Source organism: Leuciscus leuciscus (genome assembly GCF_965113295.1).
Source record: "Leuciscus leuciscus genome assembly, chromosome: 13".
In the NCBI taxonomy this organism is placed as follows: domain Eukaryota; kingdom Metazoa; phylum Chordata; class Actinopteri; order Cypriniformes; family Leuciscidae; genus Leuciscus; species Leuciscus leuciscus.
In genome coordinates, this window is record NC_138737.1 from 23,210,068 (window position 1) to 23,227,016 (window position 16,949).

At 38.5% G+C, this 16,949-nt stretch overlaps 1 protein-coding gene across 1 annotated transcript; it reads right to left on the reverse strand.

Annotated features, from left to right (window-relative positions):
• Positions 1 to 9,855: 9,855 nt before the first annotated feature.
• LOC309512728 (uncharacterized protein) lies at positions 9,856 to 16,234 on the reverse strand. Its single transcript, XM_082188451.1, has 6 exons — positions 16,104 to 16,234; positions 15,933 to 16,003; positions 15,308 to 15,845; positions 13,689 to 13,835; positions 13,551 to 13,604; positions 9,856 to 11,185 (listed from the first exon to the last, which is right to left on the reverse strand). The coding sequence occupies exons 3-6, from the start codon at positions 15,741 to 15,743 to the stop codon at positions 10,932 to 10,934; spliced, it is 891 nt and encodes a 296-aa protein (XP_082044577.1). The 5' UTR covers positions 15,744 to 15,845; positions 15,933 to 16,003; positions 16,104 to 16,234; the 3' UTR covers positions 9,856 to 10,931.
• Positions 16,235 to 16,949: the final 715 nt, after the last annotated feature.

Genomic DNA, 16,949 nt, shown 5'->3' on the forward strand with positions numbered 1-16,949 from the left:
CATTGATGAGAACATTGGAGTGGGAAAACAATCCCTCCGTGATACTAATCCTTTTTTTTCCGTCTGAGCCCCGTGAGTGAACAGCTATGTTGGTGAAATACTTATCCTTTTCTCTGTCTGAGTCCTGTGAGTGAACAGCTGCATTGGTGCAATACTTACCATCCTCTCCGTCTGAGCCCTGTGAGTGTACAGCCACGCTGGTGAGATACTTATCCTCTTCTCTGCCTGGGTCCTGTGAGTGTACAGCTGCATTGGTGCAATACTTACCATCCTCTCCGTCTGAGTCTTGTGAGTGTACAGCTATGCTGGTGGAATACTTATCATCCTCTCTGTCTGAGCCCCGTGAGTGTACAGCCACGCTGGTGAGATACTTATCCTCTTTTCTGCCTGGGTCCTGTGAGTGTACAGCTGCATTGGTGCAATACTTATCCTCTCCGCCTGAGCCCTGTGAGTGTACAGCCACGCTGGTGAGATACTTGTCCTTTTCTCCGTCTGAGCCTTTGAGTTTACAGCTACGCTGGTGGAATACTTATCATCTTCTCTGCCTGAGTCCTGTGAGTGTACAGCTACGCTGGTGAAGTACTTACCTTCCTCTCTGTCTGAGCCCCTGGAGTGAACAGCCACGCTGGGGAAGTACTTACCTTCCTCTCCGCCAGAGTCCACACTTACCTTCTTTCACATCTGAACTTCGAGTATCCAGCTACGTTGGTGAAATCCTGACCCTCGTCTGGGCTCTAACTGAGTCCCGTGAAGAAGAGTCATTCTTACACTCACCTCTTGAGTCCCGTTGCCAACGGCGCAAAGACTGCTTTTTAATAGACTTTTTAAATCAATAAAGTATTTGATCTTATTAAATCCCATTTTGTCTGTCTGCCTGTTGTGTCCTTGCGGTGTCGGCTCCTCACGGTGGTGCGCAGGTGAGGGGCGTGGCCGGTCATCTGGTGTCCGCCCCGACCTGTGCCGGTGACAAAAACATCAATAAACATCACACAAAATTAATTATGCTAAGCTTAAACCATTAGTTGGTCCACATCTTCCTCCAGATGTGTTGATAATCTCGTTGCCCCATGGACGTTCCATCTTCACCAGGGTGACTCTTTGCGAACCGTTGCAATGGGCTTTCCCTCGCTGGCAAGGGAGGTACGTTACTAGCACATCCTTGATCCCCAACTTTATGCTTCGCATTGGCATTGCCGTTGGCGTGTGGGGTTTGCTCAGGCTGGTTGGTGTAGTTTAAGGTGAGATGCTTGGACGGCGGTGTCACTCTACAATCTTGCTGATAATTCACAACCGCACTCCACTGGACCTTGTTTGTGGAGTGAACCATTTCCTGGCTGCTTTCACCTGTGAATGGAGACCTTAAGTATTTTTATTAGTGACAACATGTATTAACTCATCTGCTTGTCTGGCCGGTCGTCCTTTTTTGATGTTACTGTCTAACATGAAATTTCACAGGTCTCAAGAAAATATTTTATACATTTGGAACAGAATCAGTTCTGTTCGAGATCCATCATGACATCCTGCAAAAGGAAAAAGTTAATGTGGGGTGGACAGGGCAAGCTTGCTTGCAGGATAGGTAGCCAAAATCATCCATGGCCATTATTATATTAGGTATATTTTACCCTCTGGGCATATTATATCCTGTGGGGTCATATTTTACCCTGTGGGCCCACTTAAAGCTACACTGTGTCATTTTTTTAGTTGATTCTTAGCAAAAAACACTTAGTTCTTTCAAAAATATATGTGCTCATTAATGTATATTTACTTCTTTCAAGTGATAAAGTATTCTCGTAAGTTTATAATCTGTCATTGAAAGTACATACGGGTGAGGGGTTCGAATGCCGGTCGCCATGTTGCCCCTCCATCTTGAAACTACATTAGCCAAAGAGGGACATACCTGTAAATTCAAGCTTCGCCTTTCGCGCTTTACACTCAGTGACAGAGACGAATGCGAGGGGGAGATTACTCGTGACTGCCGGCAGATTTGAAAGATTGCTGATGGAGGATCACGCCTCGGAGTCGCCAAGCAGAGTCGCCAAGGAAGCGAAAGAGAGAATTAAAACGTCAACGCGACAGGCAAATCAGCAAGACCAAAGTCAATACTGGAGTAACTATTCCCAGATGGAAAGACCTCGAGGTGCAAAGATTTTAAAACGGACGCCGAAGTTGCCTGCTTTCCTCTCGAGAGGTAATCCAGGCTATTTGTGTAAATTCAAAGTTTTATAGTTGCTTGTCTAACCATAGCATGGTTGTGCATAACGCCAGAACGACCTCTAGTATAACTTGCGTTACTTTTCCTCACGTCAATGGTGAAAAAGTATTGTTTACCTTGTAACATAAATCTGTGCTGCGACGGATCACAGCTGATAGTTTTAAAGGCGCAATTGGACGAAGTCGAACTGGAAGCCATGTTAATCTTGAAATAATACGGCCACCGTAGGAGTTAAAACGCCCTCGAAATTGAAAGGAACAGAAACTAATATTCACTGGGTAGTAGGGGTGGAACGGTACATGTATTCGTATTGAACCGAGATGGTACGGGCGTCATGGTTCGGTGCATGAATACACACGGAGAATACACGGTATAAAAATAAATAAAACTCGCGTGCAAATTAATTAATGTAATGCGGAACTACTGTTAGATACGCGGGTTCTTTAGGGACACCTAATCTGTAGCTCCGCCATAGCTCTGAAGCTCCGTGGCCATTCGGTTGTTAAGTCGTGACGTAACCACTCTCCGATAATACTCTTTCCGGGTCCAAAGTCCAGGTCCTCTCTACCTACCTACCGCTTTCGATAGTGTTTTGGTTATTATTGAGTGTTTTTACAATGCCGCAGTGCTGTGTCCCGTGTCCCGAGCTAACTCACTTCAACCTCGTAAATCTTCTTTTTCATTGATGCCTGGACTCTACCCTTAATTATGCCACCTGAGTGATGAGCTACACTAACCACTCTGTTGGTGTTAAAGGAATTTAAACCCTTTTTGACCGCCAAGGGTGCCTCACTAAGAAGGACGTGATCGTAAATAAATTTACAGGTTCCACCATTGTTATTTCTGGACGAGAGGAGCGCTTGGACCCGGAAAAGGCTAAACGTCACGCGTGACGTCAGACTTAACAATCGGATAACTTATGGGCTATAGTCATAGACATAATATCTATGGCTATAATCATAGACAGGCTATAATGGACAGGCTGCGATGTCAAGTTTGCAATGCTGGAATATGTTGTGTGTGTGCGCGCGCGTATGTGTGTGTGTGTGTGTCTGTTCAGAGAGGCGCGGGCGCGATCGAACAGTGGAAACATAAAAACATACAAATTTTGTTCATTGGACATCATTCAAACTGCAAAGTGTTTACTTATATTTGTGTACACTCGTAATAAAACACAACATTGTGCTTTTGTCAAACTGTAAACTCTTGTCAAACTGTAACCTACAACTGTCATCCAACACAGTGAGTAAGTTACACATTCTACATTGATTAAAAGAAAATCAAATTTGTTTTTAATGGTAGTATTATTTTATACAGAAATAAATTATTTATAATTCAGATGAGAATAAAGTTAGTGTTATTAAAATTTTAAGGAAAACAAATATATTGATCTGAAATATAGCAAATGAATTTTAAATTCATTCAGGTACAATTACCAAACATATCTCAAGGTCTTTTTGTCTTTTTATTAATTTAATTAATAAACTAATTATATAAAACTATTGGCAATGCACTACAAATAAACTGGTTCTATGCCTTTACTTTATTAATAAAACTTATTTAAAAAATACAAGGCTTAAAACATTTATTTTCCTTTGGTGGAACAGCCTACAGACATGCACAATAAAAAAAAATTGCCTTCTACATTTTTGTTTTGCTTTTCCCTCCATTGTACCGAACTCGTACCGAACCGTGATGTCTGAACCGAGGTATGAACCGAACCGTGACTTCTGTGTACCGTTCCACCCCTACTGGGTAGTCATATACAATTTCACCGCTAGATGGGGGAAAATATCACACAGTGTAGCTTTAATAAATTTAGATACAGCTGTTTTGATTGACAAAATGTATTTGTCTTAGAACACCATATTTCTCACACACTTTCACACACCCCCCTCTGGCCAGAGATTCATACATTCTTATCTGCCTTAGCAGTTTATGAACTGAATGGGGAATATATATATTACGAGTGGAATACCACCAAGTCTGAACGGTAAAAACTTTTACGACAACAGAAACTACTGAACGTAGACACACTGTGGCATTCCCCTTGCGACATTGTCTAAACATTAGTATATCAATTTTCAATTGTCCGATGTAGTCGCCATGTGTTTGAGTTTAACACAGTGAACGTAAACCTAACTTTTCAAAATCAAATGGATTAAACACTTTTAAATAATTAATCGTATAGACCTACAGTTGCAGTTGAGAGAGTCCGTTTTAATTTCTCAAATGCAATTTGTCATTCATTGCACAATTTCAATTTTCTAAATTTTTTGTTGTTGCTCATAAGCTATTTAAAAGAAGATTTGGAAATCTTCACACAATCTTTGATCCATGGACATAAAGAAAATAACATTTCCATCTCGTACCCCTGGTGATGACTGCATGTGATTTCAAATGTTTATAATTAGATCCATTGTTTCTATTGAATCTAGAAAATTACCTTTTAAATGAAATGGAGTGACCAATATTGTTGCTTTTCTAGCCATAATGTCTTTTTGGATGCCTTGTGGCCTATTGTATTTTTATTTTCCATAGAATTCTGCATAGTCAATAATTCATGCCTTTACCACTAGTTGGTTAATGTAATAACCCTCACTATGCCAAATCCAGCCTCAGTTTTAACCGATTCGTGAGTCATGCTCTCACTTCCGCTATTGAACTTCATGCAGTAGGGCTGTTACTGGTACCTACACTGTAAAAAAAAAAAAAGTTGAGAAAACTTAAAAGTTTAAGGCAACCAGCTGCAGGACATTTTTGAGTTTTCTCAACTTAAGTGTTTGAGTTATCTCAACTTTTCTCAACTTTTTTCATGTTAAATAGTTGAATAAACTTTAAAAACTGAATTTGTCATACAAAACGTAAGTTGGATTTTTTACAGTGTATTGAAAGCAGGTTTAAAGTGTTAGTTTAAACAGAGGACCAAAGAACTGCTGAAACCAGTGGATAATCAAAAACAATCAAGTTAAATAATAACTAGATTTGAAACGGTCTCTGTAGTGATCATTGAAAATGCAGCACCTAGCCCACAAGGCTAATACATTTGATTGTCTTTCTGTGTGGATTGTCATTCAGTTGAACATCAGGCTGATACATTGGATCGTCAGGCTGTGATGGCACTCTCCTCGTTCTGGCTTTTGATCCACCCTGCCACAAAATGTCATAATGCATGGCAAAATTGTCCTTGAAAAGTCTCAAGTGAATTGTCACCTTTGCACTGAATCAGTCTCCCCATGCTGACCCCTCTCAGAAGTGTCAGCTTCCTCTTTCAGGAGGGTGGCTGCAGGCCCCACTTCCTCTTTTGTTTTTCTGCAGTCATCCCACATTGTCAAGGCAGCTGTCTGAAATCTTGAACACTCAGAGAACCGCAAAAATCTAATTAAACAGCTTAATTTCCAAAAGTCTCTTCTGGTTCACAACACAGCAGTTCTTCATTTTATTAAAAAGCTTAGTCCTTCATTGCGGGAAAAAAGCAAGCACTTCTTCGTTGCAAAGACGCAGGAAAAAGCAGGAAAACTCCTCTAATTATAATACAGTGTATAATGTAAACGAAAATAATTCTTTGTCTTTTTTTAATTTGATTTTTAAGAAACCTCAATGAAAGCTTTAGCATAAGTTCTGCCGGGAAGACTCAATTACTACGTCACCTATTGCCTTCACTTCTATCCAATCATATTCTTATGCTCATGTATAAAAGCTCGGTATTTACACATGTTTGAGTTCGCAGATACTGAAGCGACGATTACCCCCATCCTCCCCACCACCACCAGGATGGTCCTGTCCATACCTCCCGGGGGGGTCTGTTGCGCCCCTGCCTTCATTTTAAGGCAGGAATTGCAGATCCGATACTCTCGGATTATGCACTACGGACGGGGCCTACGCCAAATTACTTTGTAGATTATCAGCTTGCTGAGCTGTCAATAAATGTACGGTTTATTGAAATAATTCTCCCGAGTCTTTCTGGTAGAAATAAAATGACTCCAAGATGCCTGTTATGTGCTTGTTCAAATCGCAATTTCTATTTAAACTCGGTCACCCAATCTCATTCTCATACTATACACAATGCACAAAAATCTTACAATGCACTTAGTTAACATAAACCATTGACTCTTAGAATCTCTGCAATGGATAAACGTTTTCACACTGTCTCCCAGGGATAACGGGATACAAATTCTAGACACCTACAGATAGAAAGTATAATATTTAAACACTTGCATATAGTACTATTTATTCATCTTTAAGAGCACCTATTGCTCGGTTTTATATCTCATATACATAAATAAATCAAAGTCTAACTCATAAAAGTTTATTCATGACTCAAAATTTGAGTCAAAATGTTTATCTCAATCTTATTTCAACATTTCAACATTTCTCATTTCTCTCTTTATCTTTCTTTATATTCAATCAAAATTAAAGTCTTATTCAAACAAAAAGCAAGTTTCAACACCATTGCTGAGTATTTTCTCCTTAAAACTAACCAATCACGTCAACGTGTGATCGTCAAGGAGTGGATCTCTGAGCTGGTGAGAGTGAGTGGAGGAGGGGCTAATTTGGATATTCATAGAACCACATATACTAAATGAGGCAAGGGTGTAGAGTTACATTCAAGCTATTTTAAGGCATGAAGAAGAAAAAACATTTAAATATGTAATCTTGGTGATCAAAGATGAGTAAATGGATACAATTATTGACTACAGGGGGACTTTAAACTGATTCATTCAGGAACATTTGACTAAATGAGTGAGTCATTATTGAGTCATTCATTCAAAAGATTATTTCATTCAATAATGAAACTCCACCATGTGATGCTCAGAGATGCAAATCTGTCCTGTGGCTTTGTTGGGAAATATTTTCTTTGGCAAAATAGAGCAAAAACAGTCATTACTGTGTCTAAAATGTAAGTCACTTAATATTAACTTGTTTATTGAACGGTTGTATAAATTTAATATCGCATGTATTCATGCTGATATTTGGAGAAAAAATTGATCACCGCTCCTTTTGGGTCTTTTTTTAAACTTCCCCCTAATGGGATTCTTCGGGGCTTTTTTTTTTTTTTTCTTACTATACAAAGTAAGATCGATCCATACAAAATCAGTCGAGTTTGCTTCTGTTGCAATTTGTTCAAGGTTAACCTCCATTTTGGCTTAAAATGACTGGACTAGAACATTGACTCAGTCTTTATTAACCTTTTTCTTATGGTTTCTCATTAGAATTCATAAAAGTATAGAAAAGAATAGCATAGTTCTAATAGGGGCACATTGTAACGCAGTGTAACAACATGCCCCACCTGCACAAAACCTGCTAGTGACTTCTGCTAGTTAGTGAAGCATTAAATAACCATATTAACTGTTAAATAACATATTGGCGATTAAAATAAGATCAGATTTGTCTAATTTAAAACAAACACCAAAGATGGAGATGAAAAATTAACATAAGAAAAACTTTATTTTTGCTATGGTTAAATAAATGTGTAGTGATATCTTCCAAAAAAATTCCGAATTTTCGTGCAATTTTTTCTCTATAGTGTTGGATATGGCAACTAGTAAATACACTTTTCGTCTTTTAGTAAATATGAAAAAAGTTTCGTCAAGCAAGCATGTGTGGAAGTATTTAAAACTAGTGTTACAACATTATGTTGTGCCCCGCTCACCCCTACGTGCCCTCTTCTGTGTGTCAATCACATTGTCAAAATAACAATCAAGATATCATCTTCACATAAATCGCTCACCCCTATTTGCATCATGTTTCTCTGAGATCATCTGTGTTGTTTTGAAAACTTCTGTTTATCTCTCCACAATGAGCTTGAGATGATGTACCCTTAACATATTTCATCACTACAACAGAAGCCATTGCTTTGGTGATATGGTTGATGTGATTCATATGATTTGGGTGTGGGTAAATTCACTGTTTGACTCATATATTTGGCACTTTTTCTTCTTGTTGAACATTTGCTAAAATATTTGTTTTGGTCTGTTTTGTTTCAGTATTTGGTTGTTAGCTACAGTCATCTGGCTGTGACCCCTTACTGGAAAAATAAATAAAACGTAAAGACAAACCATATTACTACATGACTCAGCAAGCAGTTAGTACGTTTACTGATACATTTTTTTATTAGAGTCACTTAATGAAAGATCATGTTTACTGACAGTGTTCCAACCACAATCTCTTAAAACTGTTCTTTCCAAAAAGTAGCATGAAAACATATTTAAAGCAGTTTTACATATTACAACTGTAAATATAGCAATTATAAGAATTACATTTTCTATATAATTTGGAAATAATTTTTCCAAATTATATAGGAAATTAAATATATTTTTTCAAGTGAAAGTGCTGTTGAAATTAAATTAAATTATTAAATTACAGTCTATTTAATCCAGTAAATGATTTATGTAGGCTATTATTAATTTGTCAGACATTTCCTCCACAGTGATTTATAAATAAAAAAATAAGGCATTTAAAAAAAGCTGAGTAAATTAAAATCTAATAGTTTATTTAAGCATGTCTTTATTTAGATCAATTTAGTTTTTATGACAGTCTTGTTTTAGTGTTTTAGTGTTTAGTGCAAAAAAAAAAAATGGGTGTGGATCACTGTTTGACTAGCAACCAACAACTATTGCTGATCAGAACAGTTGTTTTGTTTGTGGTTGTGAAGAGTCTCTTGTCTAAAAATAGCTGCTACTTCCAGGAACAAATACAGGAATTAAATATAAAATCCCTTCCTGTAAAATCTTGTCGACATTCCATTTGATTATAAAAAAAAAAAGAAGAATTTCTAGTGGGAGGGGTGTGTGGGTGTGTGTGTGTGTGTGTATATGTGTGCGTAATTCAGTGTTGTTTTAAGTTTTATCCAAATGCGGATTTCATGAATTTATTATTTAATTATTCATTTCATTTATTAACCATTTTAGTCCTATCTGACTCTTGGTGATTCTATGGGCTAAATCTTGCCATACTCGAGAGACTGGAATGGAATGATTTTTCCAAGATTGGTTGCCAGGTCTTTCCTCTAAATGGCTTGGGACACACAGACTCAGACACAGACACAGACACAGACACAAACACAGACACACACACACACACACACACACACACACACACACACACACACACACACACACACACACACACACACACACACACACACACACACACACACACACACACACACACACACACACACACACACACACACACACACACACACACACACACACACACACACACACACACACACACACACACACACACACACACACACACACACACACACACACACACACACACTGGTTTATGTGGATTAGCCAGACTTTTTCTCCAAACAGGCCCGGTGGTGGTTTAGATGGACTACCCTTTCCTGAGGTCCTAGAGCTATGAGAGTTAGATTAAAACACTCAAAAAAATTTGGAAAAAATTCAGGACACTTTAGACTTCAGATACACCCTTCAGAGCGTGATACACACCACCCTAAAACTATTGTGGTTTATAGAGACAGTTCTCTTTTTGAAGAATATGTGACTTATAAGGACCAAAACAAACATTATTGGGACTTTAAAGGGACAATGACGTCACTTGCTCATTAACATAAATACACATTATCATAAATACACATTAACCTGACACCACCAAGCATTAATGGGACTTGAATTATTATTTTATTGCACAACTCTAACATCACCATTGTTAGTTGGTGACACTGACTAACAGCCAGATAACAGCCTGTAAGAGCTAAACAATAGATTGTCACACAACACCAGTGCCATGACAATGAGAATGGAGCAAAAAAGGTAAAATAAGTCATTCTTACCCAACTTCAAAAGACCCATGGTTGCTCATAACAAAAAATAAAAAAATATATAAAATAAAATAAAAGCTGTTTTACAGTTTGCTTTTGTGACGGCCTCTATTTAAAACATTAAAGGAACTTTGGACTTTTGGGACTTTAGCTTATTCGTCGTATCCCCCAGAGTTAGATGAGTCCACACACCCCCTTCTCATCTCCGTGCGTGCCGTAACTCTGTCTGACGCACCCACCGCTAGCCTAGCTTAGCACAAAGACTGGAGGTAAACGGCTACAGCTAGCATACTGCTCCCAATAAGTGACACAATAACGCCAACATTCTCCTATTTACATGTTGTGATGTGTATAGTCACAGCGTGTACAAATAACAAGGTCACATGAGACACAGCATCTTCTAACCGTATACATACGGGGAACTATATTCTCAGAAGGCGAAGCACTGCTACTGCGGAAGGATTTGCTCGCAGGACCTGAGAAGCCCGTGGTGAGGAGCAGAGAGTTCGCTCAGAGGGTTGTGCTAATCACTCCAGCCAGCAGTGCTTCGTCTTCTATATAGTTAATTCTATGAGAATATAGTTCCCAGTATGTATACGGTTAGAAGATGGCTGTGTATCATGTGACCTTGTTATTCATACACACTGTGACTATACACATCACAAAATGTAAATAGGAGAATGTTGGCGTTATTCTGTCACTTATTGGGAGCAGTATGCTAGCTGGAGCCGTTTACCTCCAGTGTTTGTGCTAAGCTAGGCTAGCGGTGGGTGCGTCAGACAGAGTTACGGCATGCACAGAGATGAGAAGGGTGTGTGTGGACTTGTCTAACTCTGGGGGATACGGCGAATAAGCTAAAGTCCCAAAAGGTCGGCGTGTTCCTTTAACACAAACATAGAAACACCACCACAATTGTTAGTGTATTTAAATCTTTTCTTTTTCTGACTGCCTCTTTGCAGCTATTCCTCTATTTCGAACAAAGTCCCTTATATTTTGCACTGTTCTTTGTGCCAACACGGGGTCTTCCACCAGTTTGCAGTGACTGCATTCAGTTTTGGTGGCCAGTTTTCCCCTGCTTATATGACCTTTGAAGTGTCGCATTACTGCAGCGACCTCAGCCTTAGACCACACTTTCTTTGCCACTCTTCTGGATCCATGTTCCTCATCAGCATACTTCCCTGGAAGATAGGCAAACAAAAATGAATAGATCACTAAATGTGTTGTCCAGTTTAAGCCATCAAAACATGAGGTCAGTTAATGCCACAGTTGACAAGAAATTGCAGTTTACTTTTCTTAATTCACTTTGGGTATCAGTTGGTGTCTCACTCGATGTGATTTCACCAACTTTACTAGCCCACATTAGAGTGCGGACAATATGGAGTATTATTAGAATGTCTGCTGTTCATCTATTTATGTGGCCAAACCTTTTGCTATTTGAATTAATTGCAGTAAGTAATACTATAATTAGTAACGTGTCTTAAGTAATTTTGGCATTGTACTTTAACACACCGTATTTTAATTGAAACCAAGACTATGGGGTTTAAGGTCTGATTCTCAGTTTAAATCTGATTTCATAAGGTTAACTAAATAGTGTTGGAACTTGGTCTGAAAGTTTAGTCTTGATATTGAAACTGTACGTAACAATCAGCTTAATACTACTTTTAACCTCTTAATCTTCCAGATTTTGTGGCATGTTGTGACTCAGTCATCAAGACCAATTCATTTTTAGTCTTTTAACCAACTTGCTAAAAAGAGAATTAATAGAACATACTCATGGGCAATCAAGAGAACATGTGAAGAGGAGGAGGTAACTTTACTTTTACCTCAAATTCAGTATACATTTCCTGATAATAAAGTAAGTGTATATGCTCCCTTGCAGACAAGATGTTTTGTACAAATGCAGTAGAGTTAAATTTAGGGCTATTCATTTATATCTCTTTCTTTAAGATTACTCTTGCATTTTGATAGTTGAATACATCACAAAGACGTGCATAATAATGTTAAAGGGATACTTCACCGTTTTTTCATATTAAACTATGTTATTCCCTTAACTAAGACGAGTTGATGCATACCTCTCTCGTCTCAGTACGTGCACTTAATCGCTCTGGCGCGCGGCGACACTTATAGCACTTAGCTTAGCCCAGTTCATTCATTAGGGACCAAACAGAAATGAAGCTAGAAGCGACCAAACACCTCCACGTTTTCCCTATTTAAATACAGTTACACAAGTAGTTACATGACCAAGTATGGTGACAAAATAAAACATGGCACTTTTCTAAGCGGGTAAAAAGGATAACTATAATGTATGGCGGAATAGCACTTGGGACTCAAGAGCACTTCGACTTGGCGCAGTAAAAAGTCACGCTTGAAAAATCCTCTCCCTCTCACTTCTGTCATTAGAACCAACGTGACTTTTTACCAGAGGCAGACAGAGTACACAGCTTCATTACTTGAGTAAAAGTACAGATACACCTTGCTAAATTTTACTCAAGTACAAGTAAAAGTACTACAGTCAGATGTCTACTTAAGTAAAAGTACTGAAGTACTTGTTTTTAAAAGTACTTGAGTATCAAGAGTACATTTTCTAAATATTGCATTACTACTGCCACAGTGCTTACATTGGTAAACACAGCAAACACTTGAAGCGAAAACTATCATTAACTTGTTCAAAAAATTGAAATAGTCTGGCGAGGTGGGGCCACGGGTTGGCACATTCCCGGGACGGACCTGCTGCGTCTTCATCCATTGTTTCATCCATGGTTTCGTCTCTTATCTAAATCTGACCATGGAGTTGACCTTTGGCGGAAAGCTGAAGGTGATTGCTGATAGGCTGTCCCAATCAGTGGCGCCTGCACAATCCAATCACGTTTGAGAGGGAAACAACAAATTGAGGGTTTCCGAGATTTTTCTTTTTCTTTTTTAGAAGTAACGGGTACTCACGGTTATGGATAGAAATGTAGTGGAGTAAAGAGTACAATATTTGCCTCTCAAATGTACTTGAGTAAAGTCATGAGTACTCCCCAAAAATGATACTCGAGTAAAGTACAGATCCCTCAAAATTGTACTTAAGTACTGTACTCAAGTAAATGTACTCCGTTACTGTCCGGCTCTGCTTTTTACACCTAGTCGAAGTGCTCCCAGTGCTATTCCGCCATACACTACAGTTATCCTTTTTACCCGCTTAGAAAAGCGCCACGTTTTATTTTGTGTCACCATACTTGGTCGTGTAACTGTATTTAAATAGGGAAAACGTGGAGGTGTTTGGTCGCTTCTAGCTTCATTTCTGTTTGGTCCCTAATGAATGATCTGGGCTAAGCTAAGTGCTATCAAACTGTCGCCGCGCGCCAGAGCGATTGAGTGCACGCACTGAGATGAGAGAGGTATGCATCAACTCATCTTAGTTAAGGGAATAACAGTTTAATATGAAAAAATGGTGAAGTATCCCTTTAAGGGAGTTGGGCAAAATAAGAATCTCATTGTAGGGTATAAACCACTGTGTTTCTTCTGTGCATAGACAATAAACGTCTTGAATCTGAATCTTACCTTCAGAGGGAGGTACACTCTCACTTACTGTGGACGACACAAATGACACTGATCCTGTTGAAAACAATTTAACAAGTTACTTTTGTCACAGGAAAATATACATTTTATCAGCAGTGACTATGAATTGAGTTAACATACCAAAGTCTCCCATGTCATGGTCTTGCTCTGTGGTTGTAGAGTCAGAAACCATAGGCTCCACAGTTCCAAGCTCTGATGCGGTGAGATCTGTGTTGCTGTCATCAGATTCGCTCCCACTGTCTTCAGCATCACTTAACGCAATCTCATCTGGAAAATGGCATTAGTAAAACTCAGAGGTGTAAAGAGTACTTGAAAACCATACTTGAGTAAAAAGACAGATACCTTGCAGCATAAATTACTCTATTACAAGTTACCAATACGAGTAAAAGTGATTAACAATACTTTAGTATTTTACTTCTACTAAATCTAGGCTCAAAGATGCACTAGTCCTTGACACCTGAGACAGGCAGGTGAAAATAAGAAACAATTGATTTGTAAAATGAGAAGTCATGTTTATTTTCTAGAATCTAAATAAAACTGAACACCTCAATAGTCTAATAAATCAGGGTCGACACAACAGCCTCTTAAAGGGATTGTTCACCCAAAAATGAAAATTCTGTCTTCATGTAGTCAACCTCAAGTTGTTCCAAACCTGTATTTCTTTGTTCTGCTGTACACATAGATAGATATTTTATATATTTTTAACCAAGCAGATCTTGCCAGCCATTGACTAGTACAGCAGAACAAAGACAAGTTTGGAACAACCTGAGGGTGAGTAATTATGACAATTTTCATTTTTGGGTGAACTATCTATTTAAACGTCTACAAACTCTCAAGTCTCAGTTAAGCTCAAGTGCACAAAAAGGCCACACGTAAACCAATATCCTTCAAAAAGGCCTTGTCAATATGGTGGATAAAAAAAAATTATGTTAAGTCAAATTAAATAGTCAAAGTCTACTTGCACTGGATGTGCTGGTTTTGGACTCATCACTGGCTGCAGTCCTGACTTCATCTAAATCAAACGTCTGCGATTTAGCACCTACTAATGCACTCGCATTCATGTAAAGTAGACTTGTTGACAAGTTTGGGTGAGTAAGGGCAAAACGCACAAGATATAGTTCAGTCAATGCCACTTAGATGGAAATATCACTTCTTTATAGCAAAAACAAACTGCTGCAGAAAAAGTTAGGTGCCATGCAAAATGTAATTTGTAATTGCATAACTTTTTGGCTACTTTGTAGTTGTACTGTTACTAATTACATTTACTCAAATAGTTTACAGCTCTGGTAAAACTCTCATAAATAGCTGGACATAAAAATCTGTGGTTGAAATAGCCACATCAAATAAGGAAAAGATAGTACTTGGTTTTGTACTTGCCACTTTTTGCAAAGTAACTATTTTTACTTGAGTAGTTTTGAGCTATTATACCTGCGTTTATGTTTAATGTGGTCCATGAGCACATAAGATAAATGATTACACAATCTGATATTAGGTTCATATTTAAAGTAATTCGACTGCACCTACACAAACATAATTTTGAATTACTGTCCAGCCATACTGTAGACTTAAGTTTATATTTCTGAATAGTAGTCCTCGACTCATACTTGGACATGAAAGGTGATTTTTTTTTTCTTGGAAAGGGATGCTGACTACGCCAAGTCTAGATGATTATAAATTAACATTCAAAGGAAAAAACAAAAACTCAGATAATATCTACAAGGGCTAATTTCTGTACAAACCTTCAATTTCAATCTCATCCAGTGACTTCCCCTGCATGCTGGAAAGGTTTCCTTTCTCCATTGACAAAAGGAGTTTGGAAATCTTAGCCAGTTGTGTTGTGGGAACTGGTAATCTGTAGAAGTCGCGGTGAACACGGATGTCGTGACCCAGGAAATCTGCAACCTGATCAAGTTCATTGTGTTTTAAATTAAGGACTTGTGAGAGTGTGGCAACATGTTTCCTGAGTTGCGTTGACCTAAGGTACTCAGGGTGCTTTGCTCCACACTGGCTTGCATGAACATGCAAACAATCATGTCCTCTGTAGTGGCTCATTGACGTTGGTCTTGCAAACAGGAAGACATTTATGGCACAAATGCCACATTCAGTTCTTCTACTGGCAAGTAGTGACAAAGCATATTCTGACTCTGAATCAGGTATGTATTCCTTGTCAGACATGTCCTCAGCATCATCAGATGATATTTGGTCCAATTCTGGATGTGGAATTTTGTCCTGATCTGACAGCAGTTCATCCTCAGAAGCCTTAGGAGACTGCTGCGCCTGAATTGGTGAGAAAGCAAATTATTTGACATGGTGATTGAATCTTATAGCCAGTTCAAGTTCAACACTCACTTAGTAGATACTCACCTGTGCTGTGCTGTTAAAGTCATCTCTTTTAATTTGCTTGAGGCAGGATTTATGCCAGACCCCTGAACAAACTGGAACACATTTGAGTAAAATAATGTTAACACTGCAGGTCTATTTAAGTGGTTAGAGCACAACACATTACACTCTATACTAATTCACTAAATATCTAACCTGTGCATCGATAGCCAAGCCACTTGAAGGAAGATACGGGTCCCACACAACGAACACACTTGTCCAAGGAGGATACTGTTGCGCACACAAGGCGGTGTTTTTGACACTGTTGGCGAAAAATTTAATTGTAGTATTTATTTATGCCACATAGTTTGGACAAAGATATTTTATATTTACGCCACATAGTTTGGACAGAAAGATATTTCATATTTACATGTCGATATCCAATCATTTTAAATCCAATACCAATGTGACATTTAATTTACCTCATACATATGATTACCCTTTTATTGCATTTTGTTATTTATAGCGTATCTTATTTATATGCAGCTTATTTAAAGCATATCCTATATGAAGATATACCTTCTTCATATTTTTAAATTGTAGATGGGGAATATGTAGTTAGCCTCAGTGCCAGGAGCTGACTTCTTGTAGCCCAGTATAACTAATAGGGTGCCTATCCATTACATGTAACCAAACATCTTAGAATTCACATTTAACCAACATACAGATCCAATGCAGGCAGTCCAAGTGTTCTTAAAAACCAAAGTGACGCCTCTGGGGACGGGACCCTCTAAACTGTATGGACCTCCCAAGTCATATTTGGGTGGGGTTCAGTGTTAGATACACATACACTCAGATATTATACTGACTGTCCTTCCATTCCATTGTCCACATAAAGCATGTTCTACTCAGGTGACTACACACACACACACACATACACTCAGATATTATACTGACTGTCCTTCCATTCCATTGTCCACATAAAGCATGTTCTACTCAGGCGACTGTCCACATAAAGCATGTTCTACTCAGGTGACTACACACACACACACACACTCAGAT